This window comes from Myotis lucifugus, unplaced genomic scaffold (assembly GCF_000147115.1).
Source record: "Myotis lucifugus unplaced genomic scaffold, Myoluc2.0 scaffold_102, whole genome shotgun sequence".
NCBI lineage: Eukaryota > Metazoa > Chordata > Mammalia > Chiroptera > Vespertilionidae > Myotis > Myotis lucifugus.
Window position 1 is genome coordinate 2,873,312 of NW_005871150.1, and position 27,142 is coordinate 2,900,453.

Consider the following 27,142-nt stretch of genomic DNA (forward strand, 5'->3'; position numbering starts at 1 on the left):
CGCCAAGCACCGGGCCCCAAGTTTCTGGGTCTCAGTCCCCAAGCAGAGCTGACCGCTGGCGCGATGGTGGCCGTCTGGCTGGTGCACGTCGGGCAGAAGCTGCTACTCTGGGGCGCGCTCAGCGCCGTCTCCCTGGCGGGCGCCACCCTCATCCTGAGCTTCCTGCAGATGATGGCGAGCTACGCGCATAACTGGCTGCAAATGAGGCCCATCCCCAGCATTTCTGGCGCCTACCCCTTCCTGGGACACTTGCTGATCCTGGAGCGAGGAGGGAAAGGTAAGGGACTGTGCGCCCGGGCCCGGCCGCATCCCCGCCACGGGCTGTTGGGCCCCTTGCAGGGAACCGCCCGCTTCCCCGCCTGGAGCACCAGGACTGGAGCTGCAGGCTGCTGGGTGAAGGGCGACTCTATCACCCCCTGGATAATGGGTTCCCAGTTCTCTCCAGTTTTCATTACACATAAGTGCAGTGTTTCTAAACTGCCGTCCTTCTGGCTTTTCTCTTCTCATTTTCCCAACTGCTGGCTGCTGCTATCTGAAAACACCGCCTGTATCTCTAGCTGGCTTGGCTCAGTGGATAGAGCTTTTGACTGTTGACTGAAGAGTCACTGGTTTGATTCCCTTCAAGGGCAGATGCCTGGGTTACGGGCTCCATCCCCAGTGGGGTGAGTGCAGGAGGCAGCTGATTAATGATTCTCTCTCATCACTGATGTCTCCATCTCTCCCTCTCCCTTCCTCTCTGAAATCAATAAAAATATATTTAATAAAAAAACACACAACAACAAACACCGCCTGTTTTTCTTCTGTCTTTAGTGTTAAAGTTCTAAAGGCAGGCACAACTTATAACTTATGCTCTCTCTCTCTTTCTCTCTCTCTCCTCTCCTCTCCTCTCCTCTCCTCTACTCTCCTCTCCTCTCCTCTCCTCTCTCCTCTCTCTCTCCAAAATAAGGGACAAGAAATGCACTTGAGACCAGAGCCACTCCCTGCAGAAATCACAAGACTTGACCACAAGTTTCATTCCTCCTTGGCCCTTCTAAGGAGGTTACATAACAACATGAATTAGGATGTTATTCACCAAGGCCTGCCCCAAGAGTCATACAGCAAGTTTCAGAAATCTTATTTGTTAAAGAGTGAATTTTTTTTTATTGAAATCATCTTTTGAAGAGACAGCTTTATGTTATGTTATGATAGGGGTAGAGGGGTCACTTTAAGTTAGAAAGCTCCTAAAAGCCCCTGATGTTTGCATCCCCCCATGAGGGAGGGTGAGTTAGATCTTAGCATTTCATCTTAGTGGCGGTATAAGTTGAGATACCCAGAACTGAAAAGATTTGCCCCAAATGACATATTTTAAAATGAGCCCAGAACTAGAATCCAATCACCCCTCAGCTTAATTGAAGACGTTTTATAGACTGAACATCAATTCCAAAGCTTAAAGGGTTATTTCTTTTCCACTTTCCTTTCTCCAAATAAAAATAATCCTGTCATTTCAACTTCACAGGAAGACATGAGGCCTCATGGGAGAGTGTTACCAAAATACAGAAAATGTTTCTGGCAGAAGAAATCCCAGTAAACTTTTAACCAACCAGACATCAATGCGACTAATGTTGCAAGTGATGCAGCAGAATTTGAAATATGAAAACTACATTTGTAAACATCATCATGGCAAACACTAAAGGCAGAGCTAATCTTCCCTTCTACCCAAAGGCTTTATAATATTAAAAAATAATGGTGTAGAAATATAGACCCCTCCCCCCAACAGGAAATGATCTACTTAAGAAATCTCATTATAGTCTTTTGGGGGAATTTTCCTAAGAATTGAAATCTCTAGTGAATAAGATCCATTTCAAAACAAACTGAGTTACTGGATTCTTTAAAGTAATCCTCCTTATAGTTACTTCCAGAGAGAAGAGAATGATAACACATTATCTTTCTCAAGGGGACTTCTTTATGCATCAACAACTACTGGATCTGGGCATGAGACCAACCTTTGCTCCCTTTCTGCTTGTAACAAAATTGTTTGATGCCGCAACCTTTGTGGAGAAGTTCAGGATCTGAAGGAGGGGCCAACGCACAAATAAAAATACTATATAAGAAATATGAATTTAGAAGGCATGGGGGCCAGATGGCGACCTCTCTCTTGGAGAGGCACAGGGACTTCTGGGTCCCGTTTGCTTTTTATTCACTTGAATACACATTTTCCCTTTAGAAATGCATACAGACAGGAAAAGGTAAAGTTTGGTAAACAGTATAAGGATTATCAGGTTAGATAATTGCCTTGAGCCATTGAGCAAACAGCAGGGCAGTATCATGCTGATTTTCAGTCCTGTTGAATACCAAAGTCTATTGGCCTTCCAAGGTCTCTTTTTGCATTAATACGCTAACTACTGTTGGTATTAGCCTCTGGCAGTTTGAATTTGACAAGTTGTTTAAAACTCTTTAAGTTAGAGTGTGTTACCCTTTACTTGTAAAAGTCACTATATTACAGTTACTTTGAGGATTACATTGAATGCCTGCATTTTCTAGACCATTGTCCAGAACTTGGTTTGAGTCCATTTTTTCATTGTCAATCATGCACTTATTTGAGGCCCTCCTTTGTGTCCAGCATTGGACTCACCAAAAGAAGGCATAGGACAACATTTAAAGGTATATTCCCCACCCTCAATACCCTTGTGTCTTGTACAAGAGGCTGTGCCTTTCATTGTGTGGCTACTATTCACATTCTGGCCACAGAAGTCTCACCTGGAGAATTGCAACTGACTTCCAACTAGGCTGTTGAACTCTATCTTTTGCTTTTTCAATCCTTTTTGTCTACACCTGCCTTCCCCAGCTGCTCCCTGCTATTGGGCCCACCTGAGGCCTTCAAACCACGGATTGTAATTTCCCTGTCTCCTCTGTCAGACCAGACCAAGTCAGTGTTTATGGCCATGCAACATATATTTTGACACTGTTGATCTGACCTAGCTATTTTCACAATTATTTAGGCAATGGTTTGACTGGAAGGCAATTTGAATCGGTGTGATGTAATGGTGAAGATGGCACATTGTGTGTCTGGGTGCCTCGGGTACAAAGCCAGGCCTATATTTACCAGCGCAGTGATATCGTGCAACTACTTAGCTGTGCACAACTTCCTCAGTTGTTCACTAACTTCTGTAATAGTGCTTCTCATCTGACTGTGGTGAGGCATAAAAGACATAAGGCATGGATAACCCTTAGCTCTGGTCTGATGTTTAATTACCCTCCACAGCAAATAAACATGACAGAATGAATGTTAGCCATTTTAGAAGATTCATTATTAGGTTTTGAGGTGCCCAAATGTGCAAACACTATAAATAATTATTACTGTTTATTCAGTATCACATACAATGGACATCCCTGAGCTTTAGTGTCTCTCCCGCTGCACTTAGAGCAGCTTTCCCTGAAGCCCAGGGGTGGGGGAAGCTGAAGGATGGGAGAAGGAGTAGTTGAGCATGTGAACATTTATTGGCACGAGAAAGAGCTGGAAAGTTTAATAGTTGTTTTTTTTTTTTATTCTATGTCAATCTGTCCTTGGGGTCCAAATTCCCATATGAAAAAACCCCATCAAAACCTCAGGTGTGGAGAACCATGGTGGCGGCATAAGGTATGCACCTGTACCTGCTGCCCCCCACAACCACATTAAAACTACAACTAAAAGACAAAACAGCTATCATCCAGAACAATGGGAAAGCTGGCTGAGTGGAAGTTCTAAACTAGAAGGAAACAGAAAAGCGCATTGAGGCTGGGTAGGAGGTGCGGAGGCGCCAAGAGCAGAGTCTAACCTAACAAACTGAAGCTGGGTCAGAGAGCTCCAAAATTCCAAACCCCAAACAAAGAGGAGAAGTCTGCAGATCTCGCAGTAGCTCCTGCTGGGTGGACTCACACAGTGGTTGAATTTGCACCTCCTTGGAGATCCAGGAGCCAGTGTACCCAGTGGTCACATACCAGATTTCAACTCCTCACATCCATAGTGACACACTCAAGAGGCAGACTCAGTGAGCCCCAAAGCCCCACTGAAGCAAGTCCTGCCCCATAAGGGTGTCTCCAGTGCAGCAGTCCTTCCACTATAGACACAGTGGGTCTTGCAGTCAATTGGCCTGGAGGTCATTTCCTCCCAGAGATACCCACAGCAATCAATGCTTAACTACAACAAGACTGTGCACCCAGCCCACAAAGGGGTGCACCAAGAGTGTCCACTTCATGTGATTGGGGAGGCTGAGCCACTGGGCTCAATAGGACACCTACCACACAAAGCCACTCTATCAATACAGGGAAGCAGCCAAAATGCAGAGACAAAGAAACATGTCACAAATGAAAGAAATGGAGGAAAGCAAATTACTGGATTTAGAGTTCAAAACCACAGTTATAAGGTTACTCAAGAATCTTCTACAAACCTCCGAGGAACTTATTGAGACCTTCAAGGATCCTAATGAGAATATGAAAAAAATGGAAAAGGACCAGTCAGAAATTAAGCATACACTGACTGAAATAAAGAATAATATACAGAGATCCAACAGAAGACTAGAGGATCCCAAGAATCAAGTCAAAGATTTGAAATACAAGGAAGCAAAAAACACCCATCCGGAAAAGCAAAAAAAAAAAGAATCCAAAAATATGAAGATAGTGTAAGGAGCCTCTGGGACAACTTCAAACGTACCAATATCCGAATTATGGGGGTGCCAGAAGAAGAGAGAGAGCAAGATATTGAAAGCCTATTAGAAGAAATAATGATAGAAAACTTCCCCTAGCTGATGAAAGTAATAGTCTTACAAGTCCAGGAAGTGAAGAGAACCCCAAATAAGAGGAATCCAAAGAGGACCACACCAAGACACTTCATAATTAAAATGCCAAGAACAAAAGAGAAAGAGAGAATCTTAAAAGCAGCAAGAGAAAGACAATCAGTTACCTACAAGGGAATACCCATACAATTGTCAGCTGATTTCTCAACAGAAACTATGCAGGCCAGAAGGGAGTGTCAAGAAATATTCAAAGTGATGAATAGCAAGAACCTACAACCAAGATTACTCTACCCAGCAAAGCTATCATGTAGAATTGAAGGTCAGATAAAGAGCTTCACAGACAAGAAAAAGCTAAAGGAGTTCATCAACACCAAACCAGGATTATATGAAATGCTGAAGGGTATTCTTTAAGAAGAGAAAGAAGAAAAAGGTAAAGATAAAAATTATGAACAACAAAGGGACAACAAATACATATCTATCAGCAAGCGAATCTAAAAATTAAGTCAATAAAAAAATCTGATGAGCAGAATAAACTGGTGAATATAATAGAAGCAAGGGCATAGAAAGGTAGTGGACTGACAATTCTCAGAAGGAAGGGGGTGTGAAGGGTGCAGGAAGAGACTGGACAAAAATCTTACACCTATGGATGAGGACAGTGGTGGGGGGTAAGGGCATGGGATGGGAACCAGGTGGAGGGGAGCTCGGGGGGTGGGGGGGAAAGAGGATCATCTGTAATAATCTGAACAATAAAGATTTATTTTTAAAAAAAAAAGAAAAAAAGAGAAAAAAAATCTCAGGTGTCATCTCTATTAGTAGCCTCACAGTGCTGTGGGCATTAGTCCTGCTGCTGTCAAGGGGCATTCCCTTTGCCTAGAAGAAGCCTGGGTACCACATGCCTCCCAGCTAGTCAGCTCTCCTTATCCCTCCCTCCCTGGATTTTGCCAGCAATCTCAGGAGAGTGCCTCATTTCCTAACCTAATTAGAAAGCCAGTCCTCCCATGACCTCATGTTGTTTGACTTGGGCTCTAACCATTGCCAAGTCTTTTCTCTGAAAGCTGGACCTAAAATCAATGACTTCTCCAAGGAGAATTGGTTTATTCCATTGTAGGACAGTCTTTAGAAATACTGAGATCTGGTGCCCGTACTAGAAATGGAAGCCAACCTGGGAAGTTATATTATCAGAAATCCTGTTAAGAATATCAGAGAAGACTTTGCAGCAAAATCACATTTAAGATGACACTTGAAGAATAAGTAAGTGTTATTAGACAAAAAGCAGTAGGAATAAGAGTTTTCTACAAAGAGAAGAGGTTCTGTAGAGGCCCTGAGACATTTGAGAAGTTGAAAGATTAGTAAAAGAGAAGAGTTTTTGTAAAATTATTTTTTTTCTTGAGGTAACATTGGTTAATAACATTATCTAAATTTCAGGTGTACAATAGTATAATTTGATGTCTGTATACTCTTTTGGGTGCTCACAACCAAAAGTCTAGTTTCCATCTATTTCCATTTGTTTAACCCCATCTACCTACTTTGCCCTCTCTCTACTTTCCTTCTCCTCTGTAACCACTATTCTGTTCTCTGTATCCTTGAATTTGTTTTTATTTTGTTATATTTGTTCATTTGTTACTTTTTGTTTTATATTTTACATATGAGTTAAATCATACTGTTTTTGTCCTTGTCTGTCTGACTTATTTCACTTAGCATAATACCCTTAAGATCCACTCATGTTATCACAAATGAAAATATTTTATCTTTTAAAAATATATATATTCTTTGTTGATTTCAGAGTGGAAGAGAGGGGGAGAGAGAGAGAAACATCTGTGATGAGAGAGAATCATTGATTGGCTGCCTTCTGCATGCCCCACACTGGGGGGTCAAGCCTTCAACCCAGGCATATGGCCTGACCGGGTCAATACTCAACCACAGAGCCATGCCAGCTCTGCTAATATTATCACATCTTCTTTATCCATTCATCCATTGATGGACACCTAAGGTTGCTTCCATATCCTGGCTATTGTAAGTAATGCTGCAATTAACATTGCGGTGCATATATCTTTTTGAATTAGTGTTTTCACGTTCTTCAGATAAATACCCAGGAGAGGAATTGCTGGATCATATCTTAGCTCTAATCTCAATTTGCTGAGGAACTGCAATACTGTTTTAGAGAGGGAGAAAGGGAAGCATCTATCTACCAGGGCTGGAGAGTTGGGACAGGTATCCCTTTCTATAGAAGAGTAGCCTGAAGCAGGTCAGGAGAAACTGAACAACCTCACTGTTCTTGGGGAAGGCATGTGATAAGGTCACCACAAACATCCACAGTGCTTGGCATTTCTCAGTTAATCAGGTTGTTGCATATATATCATTCATAATTAAATTAGCCTCATAATTCATTCATTAATAATTTAGTAAGGACAAATGTGTGGTTTAGCTTCAAGATGTGAAAGATCTGGGAGGTATTGAGTGAGTTGCCCAAAGTAAAAAGAGTAAAAACCCAAAAATGACACAGTAAGTAACTTATTTAAAATTCAATATTTTCTTCTAGAGTTTTTCCAGCACCTGATTTATTTCACTGAAGAAAACAGACATGTACCAATGCTAAAACTCTGGTTTGGCACAGTACCAGCAATAGCCATGTATAAAGCCGAAACTATAGAGGTGAGTCTATGGTGACTATGATCAATGTTCCACTGTATATATGATGATGTGAGAATCTCATCAGAATAAACAGCAAATATATGTCCTTATATTTAATTGAATTCAATACAATGAGGATTACATTAAAAATCTAAGGCTGTGAAGGTTCCATTTAATGCTTTCCAAATATAGTCTGAGTTCTGGGAAGAGTAGCAGCTTCTACATGTCTATACACACTCGGTACCAAGTAATATATTTGTCCTCCTTTTTTGGGAAATCTTCAGTTGAACAGAACCATAAATAAATTATTCTACAAGGTGAGCTCATATCATCTGCCAAGGCACTGTTTTAAGATTACACAAATATAAGACTAATAAAATATAAGTGTTTCCCTTAAGATGCTCAGAGTATCCATTCTACTTTTATTATTTTAAGTTAATTTTTTAAAAGGGAACACTAATCTGATATTGATGGGGAAGATATTGTTAATTCACTCTTTTGAAATTACTCCTCAAAATTGTTTACCTTTCTTTTACTTATTATCATGACATTGGGGGTATTATATTTTGGTTTGATGACAAAGGATTTGGGTCAGGAAGTAAAAATGGGATAAGCAAACCTCCTCATGAAGCAAAATTAACAGCAGTATTTCCTAGGGTTGTTGGGCTTGGATACATCTTTCTTAGTCATTGTGGTAAAACTCTTAGAGTGTCTCTGGTACCACACTGCTGAATCTACTGGTCCAGAGGGATAGCGAGAGGGCCACATGTGGGATGTCAGCCATTGATGGCCTAGTTAAGTGGGCTTAGAACATGTGGATAGAGATCTGTCCAAAGTAGGGAACTGCAGCAAGATCCTGAGAAGCATTTTGTGCATATGCTCATCCCTTCTGCTTTACTTTGGCTCCAGGCAACCTAATTATACCCATGGTTCCCAATGCTACTTATATCCTGGAGACATTCAAATGTGTACCTAGTATAAACCTTAATCCTGAAATTCATACCTGCTTTCAGACTATGTCAACATGAATGCCTCCAAATCAACATACCTGATCATGAACTTGTGATTTCCTTCTCCCTAAAGCTGGTCATACTTTGCTTCACCCACCTTCCCTTCCCTCACTCCTACCCTCAATAAACAACTGCACTTGGCTCCTAATTCATGGCAGGAGTTAGGGAATTATCTTGGACATTTTCCTATCTGTCAACTCCAGCTAGTCTCCAAGAGTGAGTGACAGTTTTATGCTCCAAACTCTAATTGAATTTCTTTGAGTCATAGTAATGAAAATGAACCACCAAGAAGTAATTGTTATGAAATGTTACTTTGGAAAGTAGTTGTGTTCTAGCCCAGTATTCTAATAATTAAGGTTGCTTTCATATCTCTATCTCTCATTTTTCTTTTTTCTCTTTCTAAGGTAATTTTAACTAGCTCAAAGCAAATTGACAAGTCTTATCTGTACACATTCCTACAACCATGGCTTGGCCTAGGACTTCTTACAAGGTAAGTCAGTGTAAATTGGTAAAGCTGTCTTGTGCGTAACTTATGTCAGGCATTGACACGGGGTAGTTTTCCTGTAGCAAGAATGTGCAGTCGGGTAGTAGGGAGAAGCTGAAAGGTTGGGTGATAATGGGCCTCTGAGAGACAGGAACCCAGGGTGTAGAGTAATCTCCAGCCATGGTATTCAATAATGATGATCACCAGTATTCCAAGGAGAGTTAGAAAGTCCCAATGTAGAAATGGAGTATGGCACAGGGGAGTTTTGAGCAGGGAAATCTTGAAAATTCAATGAAAAAGGCAGTCATCCTCAGAGAAGTAAGCTGAGCACAGTAACCTCAGTCCTTGAGCTGTCATCCAGCAACAGGACCCCATCAACTGAGAAAGAGAAAGCAGGACTTCGGTGGGGACTTTGTAGACTTTGAAGATGTTAGAGATCAAAGTAGACTCATGGAGCTCCTTGATATGCAGAGGGTTAAGGTTGGGTAAAGAGGGGAAATTTCTCATTTTTGGAAACTCAGAACTTAGAAATTTAGTGAAATTCTTAAAATTTTCAATTTTGTTGAGTGCTCTTTTAAATATTAGTAATATAGAAGGATATCTAAAATATGCCCATCCTGTAACTGTATATGAATCTCCCCTTGACATTTTGACCACAGCATTTGGGAATCTGTAGATTAAGAAGAATTTGTTGTCTTGACTAAGCTTTATTTGCTTTGGATGTTGCTTTTCTCTTCTTTGTAACCATGTCTTGTATTTCTAGTACTGGAAACAAATGGCGCTCCAGGAGAAAAATGTTAACACCCACTTTCCATTTTACCATTCTGGAAGACTTCTTAGATGTCATGAATGAACAAGCCAACATACTGGTTAATAAGCTTGAAAAACATGTTGATGGAGAAAAGTTTAACTGCTTTTTTTACATCACTCTTTGTGCCTTAGATATAATCTGTGGTAAGTCTCATTGATTTGTTTCTAGAGCTATGGTGTAAACATACAATGGCCCAAATAGAAAATATCATTTCACTGGGAAGGCAAATGAAGGGGTTAGAAAGGATATTGGCTTCTTTGGGGTGGTCCTTCTGCTAAATTAGGCTCCTGAGAAGCAGTACCCACTGCTTGGGCTTGGAGCAGAGCCAACCTGCCAGGAAGGTCAGAGGGAAGGAGCATGAACAGGGAGTAGGAGAAACTAAAGGTGCAAGAGTGAAAGGGGAAAGGAACAATTCTAAAATATATAAGAATTTATGTCTTTTTTGAAGTGTTTGCCACTGGAAAATAAACACAAGGCATGTGTATGAATTGATTGGTTGCTTCTCATCCATATTTTGCAGAAACGGCTATGGGCAAGAATATTGATGCTCAGACTAATGATGATTCTGAGTATGTTCGTGCAGTTTATAGGTAAATGGAGCCCTTCTAATTATTTTTAAAATTGTTATTGATTCAAGCTTTAAAAAATATCGCTAATAATTTTTTGTCTGTGTTATATCTTTTTCATTGTTTCGCAATGAAATATTGAACTAAAAATCAACCTAATCATTTATGCATGTATTTTAACAGTAGAGGATTTATTGCATGAGTTATTAAACACCCAGGCTATGGTATAATTTTAAATGATTATTTTATGATATATTGAGAAATTACATTATGATGCTTAGTGATAAAATAAAGATAAAAACAATATTTTTAGCATGATAACCACTAGGTATAAAAAATTATTCATTAAAAAACTTATAGATATCATTCCAGAATGTTAGCTATAATATTGTTTTGTGTTATCTGCTTCTCTTTCTTGTTTGCATTGTTATTAATTCTCTCTTCCCATATTTTCTGCACTGAGTATGTATTATTTTTTAATTGAAGTAGACATATTTACTTTGAAAAACTGCTTGAGATTATTCAACTATTACAAGGCAGGGCCAGGATTTGATTTGAGGAATTCTGTGTTTAAGTCCACTGCCCAATTCAGTTTAACACATATTAGCATATAAAATCTGCCATTCATCACACAAGATACTGACTAGTTTTATAGTGGTCCACAGAACAGAATAACAGGGAGACGAGAATTGAAACAAATAAGTATCTACACTAATAAAAGGGTAATATGCTAATTAGACCGGGAGACCGGACATCTCCCAACTATCTGACTTCCTTCCAGACAAAGCCACGGTGGTAGGTACGAAGCAGACGTGGTTAAGGGTGATCAGGCCAGCAGTGGAGGGCAGTTGGGGGCCATGAGTCCATCAGGGAAGGGCATTAGGGGCCATGAGGCTGGCAGGGGAGGGCAGTTGGGGGCCATCAGGCCGACAGGGGAGCGATTAGGTGGCGATCAAGCCGGTAGGCAGACAAGCGGTTAGGAGCCAGCGATCCTGGATTTCGAGAGGGATGTCCCCTGAAGGGTCTCCCGAGGGTTCCCAGATTAGAGAGGGTGCAGGCCAGGCTGAGGGAGCCACCCCCCCATGCATGATTTTCATGCACTGGACCTCTAGAAAGAAATAAGTAAAGTTGATATTTAAGAAGAAAACAGCAATAGGGCCCACAGATTGAGTGACCAGGAAAAGCCACTCTGCATAATTGGCCTGTAAGCTGCTCTTAAAGAGAAGATCATGTCTAGGTTTTTCTGCTCCATCACTGGAAATGTTGCGGGATGGCCTCGGGGCAGGGATGTGACAGAGGGACACTTTCCTGGAGAAGAGGACAGCCAGAGGAGTGATCAAGCAAATGTGTGGACATTAAACAGACAGATTTCATCCCACCCTGTGGTATAAGAGCTACAGGCAGTTCGGGGAGGTCTGGAACTCTTCCTGGAGAAATAGAAGGAGAGATCAGATGGCCATCTAGTAAGGTGCTTTGGAATGTATTCTTCATTCCTCTATAGGACCCATTTAATTTTTAAGCTTCCTTGGATGTGTAATAAACCATGCCTTCATTGTTGAGCATTAAGCATAGAGCTCTTAGTAGCCGCTGAGACGAATTATCATCGTTGCCACATATTACCCTCATTGATACCAGGCACCAAATACGTACTCAAGCAATGCACGTTTTTGATATATCAGCTGATACATTTGCATCCTGTTTATAGTATGAGTGATTTGCTACATCGAAGAATGAGGACGTTTTGGCTCTGGCATGACGTTTTGTACCTTTTGTTTAAAGATGGAAGGGACCACAAAAGGAATCTAAAGATCTTACATAATTTTACCACCAATGTAAGTCCTCATTTTTTTTAATCGTGGACAATCAAACATAACATAAAATTTATCATAATAGCCATTTTAAGTGTGCCATTCAGTGGCATTAGGGGCATTAACAATGTTGTGCAACCTCTACCACTATCACTTTCTAGAACTTTTATAAGTGCATGACTCCTATGTTTGTTAACATGCCCAGTCATTAATGTTCCCTACTGGGGAGGTTAGTCTACTAGGGAGGTTGTCTATAAATCAATAATTACAAAATGTGATATGAGCTATGATAGTTTATTAACAAACGGGGTGCTATGCTCAGAGAATAAAGACACAGGGATCTTTGTTATAAGAATCTTCTGAAAAATGTTTGGATTAGGCAATGGTTTTCAAAGACAAAGGGCATTTATAGCAGTATCTTAAACTCAAAAAGATAAAAATTAACTAGATATTACTATTTAATTTTTAATGACAAGTAAACAGCAAGTTTCTGGATATAGTCTATCTTTGTGTTAAAAGTATGTTTATGAAAAGGCAAACTTCAATTGAAAACATGCATTATAATTTAAATGTACAGAGAAAAATGTAATTATATTTATCATTTGATGTAAATTTTAGTTTAAAATATGATGGCATTGCTTCCTGACCATGAGATACTGCCTGCAGATCAAGTGGTTAGGGTCCCTAGAAGTTAGATGAATGAGATGTTGGAGTGAGCTGCCCTCAGTGGAGTATAGCATAATTGCCTGGCCAAAGGTGAACGGTGAACAGTTTATATTTTATTTGTATAATTATACTTGTCTTCAAATTTCATGCATTAATATCAGTATCAATAATGAATGAATTCCAAATTGGATGGATAATATCAAAAATTGCATGCTGAGTGCCAGGCACTAGGGGTTCCACCAAGAATCAAAGAGAGGACATGGTGCTTGTCTTTACGGAACTTGGAATCTGTTCATGCAAAGCGGAAGCAGGTTTGGACAAGGAGGAGAAAGTTGAAATGTATAGCCAAATTAAGCTCATGGCCTTTCATTCTTTTATTCATTCAACACATACCTGATGAACATTTTTAAAATGCCAAGCAGTGTTCTAAGGTTAGAAATACATCAATGAATAAAGACAAATTTGCTGCTACATTGAAGTTGGAGAAAGTCACTAAACAACAAATACAATGCCAGGTGGTAAGTGAAATAGAAAAAAATGTAAAGTAGGCTTAGGAAGAGAGTGAGTGCTAGGGACTAGGGTAGCAGTGACCCTGACAGTGTGACATTGTGCAACTGAGATCTAAAACTAGGGTGGAAGCTAATCATGCTGGCTTCTGAGGCAATAGCATTCTACGCAGAAGGAGTGACAAGCATACAGGGTGAATCTTTTCTCCAATACAACACGTAATTAGAATTACCTATAATTAGTCTATTATATAATGACTAGTGGCCCGGTGCACCAAATTCGTGCACTGGGGAGTGGGGTTCCCTCAGCCCAGCCTGCCCCTCTCGCAGTCCGGGAGCCCTCAGTGGATGTCCTACTGATGTCCACAGTCTGGCAGCAGAGGCTCGGAGCAGGCGTCCCGTGTGTGTGTGTGTGTGTGTGTGTGTGTCCCCACTGGGGGGTCTGCCCCCAGCCACATTGGAGGCTCAGAGCAGGCAGTGTGTGTGTGTGTGTGTGTGTGTGTGTGTGTGTGTGTGTGTGTCTGCTGGGGGCCTGCCCCCAGCCACACCATGGAGGCTTGGAGCAGGAGCCCCTCTGTGTTGATCTCTCAGGCTCCTGGCCTTCACTGCATGTTGTACTCTCCCTTGAGCTATGGCCAGGATGGGGGTGCTGCTTGCAAGCCGGGCTTTCCTGCTCCCAGATCGCCATGGTGACCGGGGAGCAGGCCCAGCTGGGGGCTGCCCACAGGCCGGGCTTTCCCGCTCCCAGGTCTCCATGGCAACAGGGGAGCAGGCCCAGCTTGGAGCTGCCCACAGGCCAGGCTTGCTTTCCTGCTCCCGGGTCACCATGGTGACCGGGGAGCAGGGAAAGTTTGGGGCTGCCCGCAGGCCAGGCTTGTTTTCCTGCTCCCGGATCACCATGGCAACTGGGGAGCAGGCAAAGTTTGGGGCTGCCCGCAGGCCGGGCTTTCCTGCTCCTGGATCAGGTGCAGCTGGGGGCTGCCTGCAGGCCCCACTTTTCTACTTACCGATGGCCGGATCACCACAGCAACCCAGGGCCCAGCGGCACTTTCCTGCTCTCCAATAGTCATAGGGTCCCGGCTGGGGGCGGGGCTTAGCAGTGCGGGGCTTAGGCGGCTCGGGGGTCCCAGCTGGGGGCTCAGGTGGCACACAGGGGTCCCGGCTGGGGGCGGGGCTTATGCCCCGCTGCCCAGGGCTGCACATGGGGCCCGGATGGCAGCTCGCGCTGTCCCGCCCTGCCTGTAGTATAGAATAGAGGCCTAGTGCACGGGTGGGGGCCGGCTGGTTTGCCCTGAAGGGTGTCCCGGATCAGGGTGGGGGTCCCGCTTGGGTGCCTGGCCAGCCTGGATGACGGGCTGATGGCTGTTTGCAGCTGGTCACACCCCCTTCGGGGTGGGGGTCCCCACTGGGGTGCCTGGCCAGTCTGGGTGAGGGCCTGAGAGCCGTTTTCAGGCTGGAGGGCAACTGAAGCTCCCAGCCTCTCCTTTTTTTCTTTTTTTTTTTATTCTGGGATTTATTTACCTTCTATAGCTGTCACTGGAGCTGAGAGCCGGCTCCAGCTCTGAGGGCTGAAAGCAGGTTTCTGGGTCTGTTTGGCTTCTATAATTGAAACTCTGTTGCCATCACTGCAGCTCTAAGCTCTGAGGCTGAAGCTGGCTGAAAGCAGGTCTCTGGAGCTTGTTTAACTTCTATAATTGAAACATTGTTTCTTAGAGTGTAGCTTAGAGCAGGCCGGCAGGCCGGGAATGTTGGCTTCCTCCTTCACTGGAGCAAGCAAGCCTCCTGTTCGCTTCAGCTGCCAGGCTGCCAGCGGCCATCTTGGTTGGCAGTTAACACTTGGAGTGCGGGAAACGAGTTAAGTCGGCTCGCGTGAATTGCGCGTACTCCGCGGGAGCCGTCTTTAACTCGGTTCATATAGATTTGCGGTGGAGTGCGGGAAACGTGCAAACTCGGGCCGATTGTAACTGCGTATTACCAAATATTTGTTTGTAATCCACCCTTTTGGTGGATGGAACAAAACCAAAAGACAGAGCCATCTTATATTTTGGCGGGAAATTCACCCGCACTCCAAGTGTTAATTTGCATATCCTGCTGATTAGCCAATGGGAAGGGTGTCGGGGTTATGGTCAATTTGCATGTTTCTCTTTTATTAGATAGGATTGTGTTCTTTCCACCACCCCAATTTTTTCTCATGAGCTCTTTCAACTCGCTGGGCCCTATTCAGGAGACTACTACTCTATTCCCATGTTGGAAAGGCTGCAAAAATAGTCCTTGGAAATGATGTATTTGCCTTTCATTAAATTTGTTTTTAAAAATCTTATCAAATAACGCCTTAAAAATGTTCATAGAAAGCTTTACCAAATTTACGCAAAACCCTAAGTTCCTGTTGAGTGAGACAGAACAGGAAAGGCTTGGGAAAAAAATCTGTTAAAGAAGCTAGTATATTTTCACAGGAAAATGGATTATTAGGCCATATCAAATTCCACACAAAAGCCTGTGATCATTTAAATCATACAGGTCATCAATGAACGGGCCAATGAAATAAAGAGAGATGAAGAAGGTAAAAGTGATGACAAGGGCACAACCCTCTCCAACAGAAAACGCAAGGCTTTTCTCGACCTGCTTTTAAATGTGATGGATGATGAAGGGAACAAGCTAAGCCTGGAGGCTATTCGAGAAGAAGTGGACACTTTTATGTTTGAGGTATTTTGCGTTGTCATGTTAGTCTCAGGTATCATCATTTAACAAATTACAGTTCCTGTTACATAACAAGATAATGTTTTTTGGTTGTTGTTGTTTTTTTTTATCTTGGGAGTTAAAACTGCTAAGGATGAAGAAATAGCCAGCACTAATATTTAGACATGTTTAAGCATTTAATAGTAAAATTAGAAATAACATGAAATAGTAGGATTATTTGTAGCCTACTTTTAAAATATGTTGGGATCCTTGGTTTAAGGGATGATCTGTTCTCAATTTATTTTTAACTTAAAAAAATCAATTTATAGGAATTCTTTAAAAAAGTTTTTAGCATGGGGAGGGGAGAAAATGGTGGCGGTATAGACGGAAGTGTCCCGTGCCTTGTCCCGGAGCAGATAGGGTGAGCAGCTGAACCGAGTAACATCTAGCCCGAATAGGCAGAGGAAATTCAGCTGGGAGACAGTTTGCAGCCGGGAAAGGCAGAGGACTCCCGGAGAAAGGGGACTGTTGGAGACTTCGGCTGAAAACTCTCCCAGCTGGCTCAGCGGCGGAGTCCGTGCCATCTTGAGTGGCTGTTTTCGGAAGCTATAGATCTAGAGACCCTGCAACCACGGCATCCAGGAATCGGCTACTGACCCAGAAACACTGGATCTAAAGCAGCGCGAATACGTGGACTCAGAGGAGCCCTGCTCCTCCTCACGGAAAGGTCATATTTCGCCTTGATAAGGGTGCGGTTTGCAATTCAGGTTGGAGAGAGGAACGCGCCCGCCCAGGCATAGTCTGTGCCCCACGAGGTCCGCTGCCATTGGGGCCAGAGTGATCCGGGAGTGCGGATGGGGTCTCACAGGGCTGCCGCCAGAAGGGAATGCTAAAAATAAGCCCATAGCTGGACTGGGTACAAAAAGGCAGCCTCGGATTTTGCCTGTGTACCGGCTGCTTAGTGCCAGGGGAGAGAGGATGTGCGGAAGAGACTGCTCTGTGCTTTGTGTTTGCTGCTTTTGGGTCGCAGACAAAAATAAAACAGGAAGTTCATTTTCAAATTCAAGAGAAGCTATTAAAATTGTTTAGCAAAAGCATGTCCTCTATGACTTTGCTAAACAACTGAGTGACATGGGCCAGCTTTTGTCTGGACTTCAGGGTCATTTCTTTAAAGAAATTGCAAGTGTGAGAAAATACAATCATGCCAACATCAGAGACTTATAAACTTATTTTTTAAAATTGCAGAAAAGTCCTCCACAATTCAAATTAGGAGCTAAAACAAGTGCTTCAGAGACTTCTTCCAGGAGATGAAATATTACAATGGTCACTTTTGTTGCATAGGGTAAATGAACCAGTAAGAGTTATAATATTATTTTTTATTTTTCAAATACATTTTTTTTCTGAAGAACTTACCATTTTGCATGTGGAGTGTCCTGGTGAGATGAGGACAGGAAATAAGGGGCTGATGCCTAAAGACAAAGAACAGACAGAGAAGAAGGTCGCCCAGGGTGTCACCATCAGTATTGGAGCAGGAGTCTCCTCACCCCGGATCCTCCACGCTCCCCGAGGTGAAGAGTGTGGACTCTGCTTTGTCATCAGAAACTCTGAGGGTCCTACTTTTGCCTCCACCTCCTATGAAGCTGTCGGGACCTGGGAAAGTCATGTAGCATCTTTTGGGGGCTCAGTTTGTCATCTCTAAAATGTGAATAACAGTATTATGTATCCCACGGAGATTAAAATATATATATATTTTTATTGATTTCAGAGTAATATATTTTTGTTGAAGGGAGAGGGAGAGACAGCAACATCATTGATAAGAGAGAATCACTGAATGGCTGCCTCCTGCATGCCCCCTGCTGGGGACTGAGCCCACAACCCAAGCATGTGTCCTGACCAGGACTCGAACCATGAGCTCCTGGTTCATAGGTCGATGCTCAAGCACTGAGCCACGCCAGCCAGGCTCCCATGGTTTTTTTGTGAAGAATAATTGAGTTCCTTTCCATAAAATGATGGTATTTTGCCTCAAACTCAGCAAGGTTTAAATGGGGTATTTATCAACTTCTTGATGTGGAGACTGTTGTTCAGAACCACCCATGTGCTGCCTGGTGTCCGCCCTACTGTACAAATGGGTGAAGATCTGGCCACTTGGCTCAGGAAAGTCACACTTTTATTCCCTCAAAAACAGTCCAGCGCACGGAGTTCCCTCGGAATGCCTCCTGTTAGCCCAGCCCAGCCACTCTCACCAAGTATGTGATCTGTCGTATTGAATGTCCCTGTACCCAGAGGCATCCCCTTTGAAGGGATTGTTTCATTGGTTTGTTCCCCACCGAGGTAACATACTGTATAAAATTAACTTGTTCTGTCTGGGGTCGTGTCTCAGCTGTCAAATCCAGAGACAATTCAAAATAGAGTTAGCATCCCTAACCTTCTCAATAGAACTCTGCTTTCTAAGCTGTTGTTTTTTTCTCTTACATTTGTAGGGCCATGACACAACTGCAGCTGGAATGAACTGGATCTTGTACCTATTGGGTTGCTATCCAGAAGTCCAGAAAAAATTAGACAATGAACTGGACGAAGTGTTTGGTATGTATGGCCTCTTCACTACTTACATTGAAGGTCCCAAGTCACTGAAGCAAATGGCATTCTTGCTCATAAAGAATGTGCAGTTGGGCCTGTTCTAAAGACACTGTAATAAGCAGGAAGGCTGCCATATGGGACCCCTTCCAGGCCTAATGTCCTTTGCAAGACCTCATCCATTTGTTTATGGGCGCTGGCTGATTGCTTGGCCTGTGACTGCACCAGGCTAGATGCGGGGGCTACACAGATAAATGTCACTGTCCTCAAGGAACTCACGCTTCATAGGTGAAGCAGACACTGTGTATAAAGTATCAAGTCATGGCTGTGCTTGGGCGATATGAGGAAGAAGGGGCTAGCAGAGAGCAGAGAGGAGAGGTGAAGCTGGTTAGCGGGGTCAAGGAGAGCTGTTCCATATAGGATTTCCGTGGGTTAAGCTGATGGGACATACATTTCTTTTGTACACCAGTAACCTGTAGGTAAGGGGTCCTAGGCTGATGCCTGTAGGGATGTTGTGAGAATCCCGGGCTTACTCTTTTCTCTCTCTGTCATTTTCATCATCGTGGATTTTGTTTTCTTGATTGTTGTTCTGGGTCTCATGTTTATCTCTAAGGCAAGAAGAAAGGGGAGAAAGGGATGAAGGATAATATTAGTCTCCTATGACTGCTGTCACCAATTCTGAAAACTGGGTGGCTTAGCACAATAGAAATTAATTCTCTTATAGTTCTGGACACCAGAAGGCCCAGATGAGTATCTCTGAGTTAAATCAATGTGTTGGCCGGGGTGCACTTTTTGGAAGCCTGAGGGGAGAATCCATTCCTTCTGGTGACTGCCAACATACCTTGGCTTATGGCCACATCATTCACATCTCTGTTTCCATCTTCACATCACTTTCTCTTCTGTGGGTGTGTGTCAAATCTCCCTCTCTCTTATCATAACATTTGTGATGGCATTCATGGCCCAACTGGATAATTCACAATCATCTCTCCATTTTAAGATCCTTAATAAAATCTTCAAAAGATTTTATTGGAAATATTATTCTTCCCAAAAACGGGTAATATTTAAAGGTTCTAGGGATTAGGACATGATTTATTTGTGGGTCACGATCAGCCTACCACAAAGGAACTGTGCATTGTGCCATCAACTTAATTCTTTGTTTAATCAGATGTCATATGGCTTCCCATGGCTGGGAAAAAAAAGGTAAAGGTTGACTTGGCCAACCAACAAAGTGGTATCTGATGTATTTTCCTAGTGCAAAGTGGGGAAGGAATAATAAAGGAAAAGAGAAGGAGGTGGAAGACATTCTGGAAAGAGAGGCTCTAGTTGAACAATGGCAAAGTGGAGAAGGTGGAAGATAACAGTAAGCATTAAAGAACAGGTGGAATTCAGAACATTTGTTAGAACCCACTGAGAGGTAAAGTTGGAAAAGTAATTTCATGTCCAGATGGTGTGAGGACTGAATTTTCATATCAAGAGCGAAGACTTTTTTTTTATAGAATGGAGATGATCTAAACTTCTGGGCTCTGTTTCTGTCATTTCATTTTTCCCATATCACTTTGTATTTCTCTCAGATTGCCTCTGTTGGGTAAATTGGGTGTTCTAGAAACCCAGGGTCTTTTGTAATGTGTTCCCATGTTTGTGTTTTTTACAATTTCTAGCGCAATGTAGGTGTCATAAGTACTTTTGGTTCTCACATAATTGACGCCATTTTTGCTAGAATTTTTATTCTGCTGCTTCTCATGCTTTTTGCTAATTGTGCCTCACTTCTCTTCTATCCCCAGTATTAGTTCTAAAAATTTTTTGAGCAACTGATCTTTGGAAATTGAAATGTAAGTATTCATTCCTCTTTTTCTTTTCTTTCTTTCTTTCTTTTTTTTTTTTTTTTTTTTTTTTACTGAGGTAAACTTCACATTTAGATTCATTATAAGAAAGCAACTGGTACACTTTTAATGTTTAAAATTGATCAATATCTTTTCTTTCCAGTGAAACAAAAAAAATTAAATAAACAGGAACAAGATTACAATAGAGAATGACGATTCCAAATAAGATTCTGTAGGACCGCTACTCTCCCATTGAGTGGCAGGGCCCAGGCCATTATTAGGAGAGAATTTTATTTTAAAAGTATCATCTTAAACTGCAAGGAAGTCCATTAAACATCACAATTAAACACACCAAAGGGGAAGCCTTGTTGTTTAAATGCCGACTTAACTAACCCAAACATGTCATTCTATAAACCCTTTGTCCTTCTATAAACCCATTTTTTTTTTTAGTTTAAAAAATGTTCCATTCAAGAGAAAGTAGACAGGTATATGATGGTAAATGCTAACTGTCCACATTGACAGAAACACAGTGTAATCTGTGTGCTCAATGTACAAAGAAAGTAGGAAACAAGCTAGAATTCTGTGTACTACTGCGCAGGCTGAGCCTCCAACCTCTAGCGGAGCAATTTAAGCAGAAGGTTTTTCTTTCCCATGGAGCACAGGGGCATTGATTCCATATAGTTTATTAGGAAGGGATAAAAGTGAATTTGGACTTGTATGCATGCATATAAGCCTAACCCATGGATGCAGACACCAGGGGGTTGAGGGCATGAGTGGGGGATTAGGGGGGTAATGGGGGGATAAGGACACAAATGTAATACCCTAATCAATAAAGAAAAAAAAAGTAAAAATCAAGGGGAAAAAATAAAAATACTTTTAAAAGTAAAAAAAAAAGTGAATTTGGAACAGAAAGCGTTAGAGATTCTTTTCCCACTGTATTCTGCCCAAGGTATTTCCCCCCAAATAAGTTGAGAACCAGGATGTAAGGGAGAGAAAAGACTTCAAGAGCAGAATGAATGAGCCTAAGAGTAAAGCAAAACAAACAAACAAAAAACCAGACTGTAACTTGCTCCCAGTGACTGGAGGAAACTTTTAAAAAGAAGGTTGGAATCCATCAGTGTTCCTTAGTCATCTTCTCCTTCATCCTCATCAGCTTGTTCATTGGTAGCTTTCAATCCTCTCCCTCTCCCCCTCCATCATCATCTTCTTCTCTTCTCCATCCCTGTCTTCATCTTCCATATCAGGAAGCAAGTAGTAATGAATTGGATTTTGGCAAATACCACCTTCGATGATCTCTCCCACCTTATCTGCACCTGCATCAGAATGGCCATAAACCAGATTTTTGTTTCTCGGCCTCTTTCTGCTGGCTTTATCCTGCATTGGATGTGAACATTTCATCAAATCCTTGCCAGATATTTCGTGGACTTTGAAAATGCATCACAGCTTGCACTCAGATGAAATTCTTTGGGTGCAATTATTTTCCAAGGAAAGGTTTTCATCGCAATGAAAATCTGTTCTGTGACCTGATTTATTACTTCTCAATTCTGTCACTTCAACTCTGGTTAAATAACACAGTGCCTTTCCATGTGTCTCCCCAAGCAGTGCAGGCATAGAGATGGTTGCAAATGTTGTTGGTTGAAAATTTGGGTTTTAGGCCATCAATTCCTACCTCTTCTGAGAAACAGTGGTTGGCAGGATTTGCTATATGTCCGCCTTCAGAATCTTCTCACTGGCTTGTTCATTGAGTTGGTCTGTCTCATTTTTTGCTTTCTCAGTATGTTCGGTTGCTTCGTGCTGTGTTTTTTCTCCTGTTGGCACATCCAAGAAGCCATTTGGATTTCTTTTTGAGGTGGGAATGGAGGGCTTTCGGGGGCCAGGCTATGCGGAGAGTCCAAGAAGCTGACCCTGGAGAAGATTCACTTCTGAAGAGACTCTGAGAATTCAAAATTAAATGTTTTAAACTTATAGTTTCATGCATTCACAATGTTATGTAACTGTCACCCCTGTCTAATTCCAACCCATTTCAGCAGCCAAAAGGAAACCCTGCACCATTAATCAGCCACTCCCCATTTTCTCTTCCCCCAGCCCCTGGCAGCACCTCATTTACACTCTGTTTCTATGGATTTATCTTCTTTGAGTACTTCCTCCAAATTTAATGATACAACATGTGACCTTTGGTATCTTTTTTTTTTTTTTTACTTAGCATTATTGTCTCATTTTATTTTGATTATCTATACTATGAAGAATTTTACTTTAGCTGTTGGTATTTAACATTCAGTGTATTGATGTTATAATATATTCTTTTTTGATGTCTTATCCGCCAAGCCCAAATACTTCTTTCATTTATTTTATTTCATGTATTTACTTTGATCAGGGAATTCTGATCGCCCTGTTACCTTAGAAGACCTGAAGAAACTTAAATATCTGGAGTGTGTTATTAAGGAGACCCTTCGTATATTTCCTTCTGTGCCTATAATTGCCCGTGAACTTAATGAAGATTGTGATGTTGGTGAGAATTCTTTCATGAGAGTAGTGGGGAGAGTGGACTTTTCTGTGTCTGTCTTGCTCTGTTCTCATGATATTTTGACTGCCTGACAGGGGGATACAAGGTTGTGAAAGGCTCTCAAATACTCATCATTCCCTACGCACTGCATAGAGACCCGAAGTACTTCCCTGACCCTGAGGAGTTCAAGCCAGAGCGGTTCTTTCCCGAGAATTCAATGGGACGCCATCCATACGCATATGTGCCCTTCTCTGCTGGACCCAGAAACTGTATAGGTTTGTATCCATCAGAATCGGATTAACCTTTCAGATGCACATGGCAGGGGGTTTCTCACAATAATGTCTTTGAGATATAGTGTCTCAGATACAAGTCTGTGAAAAAACTAGTTGTTTTATTTTTCCCCCACTTTGCTATGACTGTCATAAAGTATATCAGTTTTCTAGGGCTGTTGTAACAAAGCACCACAGACTGGGTGGCTTAAATGACAGAATTTTATTTTCTCACAATTCTGGAGGCCAGAAGTCCAAGATCAAGGTGTCTGCAGGGCTTGTTTCTTCTGAGGCATCTGTCCTTGGCTTATAGATAGATGTCTTCTCCCTCTGTCTTCACAGAAAGAGTTTATTCCTCTGTCTGTGTGGGGGTGTGGGTGTGTTTTTAATTAATCCCCACTCAAGGATACATTTTTATTGATTTTTAGAGAGAGAGGAAATCATTGATGTGAGAGAAACATTGAGTGGTTGCCTCCCATACGTGCCCCAACCAGGAATCTAACCCACAACCTAGGTATATGCCCTGATGGAACTGAACTCACAACCTTATGGTGAATGGGATGACATACCAACCAACTCAGCCACCCAGCCAGGGCTTGATCTCTTCTTTTTATAAAGACACCAGTCAGAAGGGATTAGGGCCCATCCATAGGACCTCATTTTCTTTAACTCACCTCTTTAGGGGCCCTATCCCCAAATGCAGTCACATTGTGAGCTACTGAGGGCTAAGAATTCAGCAGATGAATTTAGGGGGAATACCATTCAGCCCATAACATAAAGCATAACCAGTTTCATGGTAGAGTTTTAAAATGTAGATCTTTAGATTGAAGTAGAATATACTTTATATGGTAGAAAGCTTATTCATAACAGTTAGTTTATTTAACCTGTTTTTATTGCTTTTAAGAATTGCTTTTTTCAAAACCAAAACTGAGAATGCTCACCATAGGACCAGTGGAAGTACTTAAACAAAATGATTGCACACCGCCATGCATTATAAACACTTTGGCTTAGTATCTCTGGCATTTTATTTATGTAAATGCAGGCATTGGTGCAATGAGGCCTGGTAACTCTATAGTAAACTGCATTAAAGGCCCAGAGGAGAGCATTCTAGAGTAGTGGTTCTCATGCTTCAATGAGCCCAGGATTCACCTGGGTGCTGCATGGCCTGGATTCTTTGTCCATACAGCTATTCAGATACACTGGGTGGGAGCAGGGAAGGGCACTCAAGAATCTTTATTATTAGGAAGCACCATGAGTGATACTGCTTCCCGCAGGGCCTACTGTGAAAATCTAACATCACTTGCTCCCTCTAATAGAACCTGTTCTTTCTCCCATTTGAGATATATCTGTAATTAAAGTTATGCTGTTTACATTAATTTGAAGGTCAAAGGTTTGCCATGATGGAAGAAAAGGTCGTTCTTTCATGCATCCTGAGGCATTTTTGGGTAGAATCCAACCAGAAAAGAGAAGAACTTGGTCTGGCAGGAGAGCTGATTCTTCGTCCTACTAATGGCATCTGGATCAAGTTGAAGAGGAGAAACACAGATGCATCCTAACTCCATTATTGGACTGTGCCTTAGTAGGAATAAAGTCTTTCTTTAAGAGAATCTTTGCATTTACAATGTGTAGATCATGAATTTAATAGTCTTAATATCTACACCTAATTTTTTGTTATCCCCACTTACCTTGGGGTCAAGTCTACCAAAGAGAGAGTTTTTATATTTTCATCACCACCATTATCTTACCCTTGCTCTTGATCCCAAAAGGTGAGTTAACCAAATAAACATATACATTTCTCAACAGAGGGGTCCATAGTCCAATTCAATTTCAATTGAGAGACCCAAAGGATATAAGTTAATTGAAGTTCCAGAATTTTTAAGGTATTCTTGTTGAACACAAATATACATATACACATATACATTTAATTTGAAAAGGTTAATTAAATACTTAGGCTTGAGCTTAGGTTTTAAAAATTATATCAGTGGCATCAGTTATTAGAATAATTATGATGATGATACTTTCCAGATTGTACCAAGGAGAGCAGATCATTTATAAGTTGACTCATAGGTTCTGTTCCTGTTTCCCTTTTAACTGTGTACTTATGGCCTTCACTTCATTTCATGCTACATAACATCACAATTACCTTTACATATCATATATTATCAGGAGAGATTCCTCTTGGTGATCTCCAATCCCTCATAATGGCTTTTGGAGCTGGAAGCACCTTAGACCTTATCAGGTTATACTCCTTTTCATTTGAAAAGGATAAGATCAATCAGGGGTAAGTTTCTATCCAAAGTCATACCACTATGGGGTGACAGAGCTGGAAGTAGATAGGGGTCTAAACTCTAAATCTCTACTACAATATGCTATTGCTTTATGAAACTCGGGTCTATAACTGGGTGTATCATTAGAACACAGATCTTCTAGAATTCTCCTATCATTAATGAGAAGAGAAGCTGCACATGTATAGTAATCCAGCACTTAGTTTAGGGTTACACTACTGGGAAATTCAATCCTCCAGAACATACCTGTCAAGCTGATAACTGACACAAATTCCCTGAATTTTAATTCCATTGATAATATTTCTACTTCCTCATTCAGTGACTTTTAAAAACGTCTTTTAATAAATAATTTTAAGGAGATTGTTTCTGTTTCTAAAGTGATTTTAGAGTGGGAGGAATGGGGAGAGAGAGAAAAACATTGATGTGATGTGAGAGAGCTACCTTGATCCATTGCTTCCCGTTCACCTCCCAACTGGGAATTGAACTCACACCTAGGTATGTGCCCTGACTGGGAATCAAACTTGTGACCTTCTAGTGCATGGGACAGAGATTGTTTCTTTAGTTTTCTCAAGGCAATAGCAGGTAGAAGCAACAAACTAAGACAATGGAATATATATTCTTTAATGGTTATCAAAGGAAGAGGTGACCCAACCAAAGCCATCGGGCAAGCATTATGGACTGGGGCATTCAGGACAGGGTCAACATCTCTACGCACTTTATCATCCCAAAGACCCTCAGTGCAGACAAGTTGGTCCACATATTGCTGATAAAGTCAAGAAAGTATATGATGCAGTTGAAAATGATTTCCAAGATATGGTAAACTTTGTTATCTGGAAAGTAGATATATATAGAAATCACCCCAGGTGATTTGGGATAATTGAAGTTTTATTCTTGGAAATTGGTATTACTTGTCAATTTCCTGCACTTACATTTAAACCTTGCCTTAAAAAAAATTTAGTGACCCTACACTAGACTTGAAATTAAATTTAAAGCAAAGCATTGCTTTGTGTTATATTTTGGCTTAAAATCTCCATTTGCCCCCAGAAAAATTTATTTTTCATATTTTAATTGGAAACTCTCTTAAACTGTGTCAGTTAAACTGAGTTGGAATGGAGAAAGTATGTCATGGTCTGCAGTAGCAACATGAAGATGCTGACTTTTTTTAAAATAAGAAGATGATCAAATATCTGTTTGTGTCCCTATTACCTATCATGCTCCTGCTTGAATGAGGTGTCCTAAGAATAATAAACTACATTTTAGACATGGGTGCTACATTTTATGCTAAGAATTGATGTCAGTTTGAAACATAGATAACTTTAAAAGATAGTGGGTGACTGCTTCATAATCTATACTAATAAAAGTGTAATATGCTAATTAGACCAGACAGCCAAACGACAAAGCCCCAGTGGCAGGGGCCAAGGCAGATGTGGTTAGGGGCAACAAGGCAGGCATGGGAGCAGTTAGGGGCATCAGGCAGGCAGGTAGAGTGGTTAAGGGTGATCAGGCAGGCAGGCAGATGTGGTTAGGGGTGATCAGGCAGGCAGGAGAGTGGTTAGGGGTGATTACACAGGCAGGCAGAGACAGTTAGGGGTGATCAGGCAGGCAGGTAAGCAGTTTGGAGCCAGCAGTCCCGGATTGGCAGAGGGATGTCCAACTGCCAGTTTAGGCCTGATCCACAGCGGGACCAGGCCTAAACTGACAGTTGGACATCCCCCAAAAGGTCCCAGATTGTGAGAGGGTGCAGGTGGGCTGAGGGATGCACATGCAGGAATTTCATGCACC

The 27,142-nt window shown here is 41.7% G+C and overlaps 1 protein-coding gene across 2 annotated transcripts; it reads left to right on the forward strand.

Annotated features, from left to right (window-relative positions):
• The first annotated feature begins 63 nt into the window (after window positions 1-63).
• On the forward strand, window positions 64-24,877 carry LOC102429710 (cytochrome P450 4V2-like). 2 transcript variants are annotated; one of them, XM_006092653.3, is made up of 11 exons: window positions 64-277; window positions 7,291-7,403; window positions 8,797-8,882; window positions 9,640-9,830; window positions 10,208-10,277; window positions 11,959-12,085; window positions 15,751-15,936; window positions 18,390-18,492; window positions 22,678-22,812; window positions 22,902-23,081; window positions 24,459-24,877. In XM_006092653.3, the coding sequence occupies exons 1-11, from the start codon at window positions 64-66 to the stop codon at window positions 24,629-24,631; spliced, it is 1,578 nt and encodes a 525-aa protein (XP_006092715.1). In that variant the 3' UTR covers window positions 24,632-24,877. The 2 variants fall into 2 exon arrangements, with proteins under 2 accessions (XP_006092715.1, XP_023612941.1); XM_023757173.1 differs by lacking the exons at window positions 22,678-22,812; window positions 22,902-23,081; window positions 24,459-24,877 and adding an exon at window positions 20,265-20,301.
• The last annotated feature ends 2,265 nt before the right edge of the window (window positions 24,878-27,142 follow it).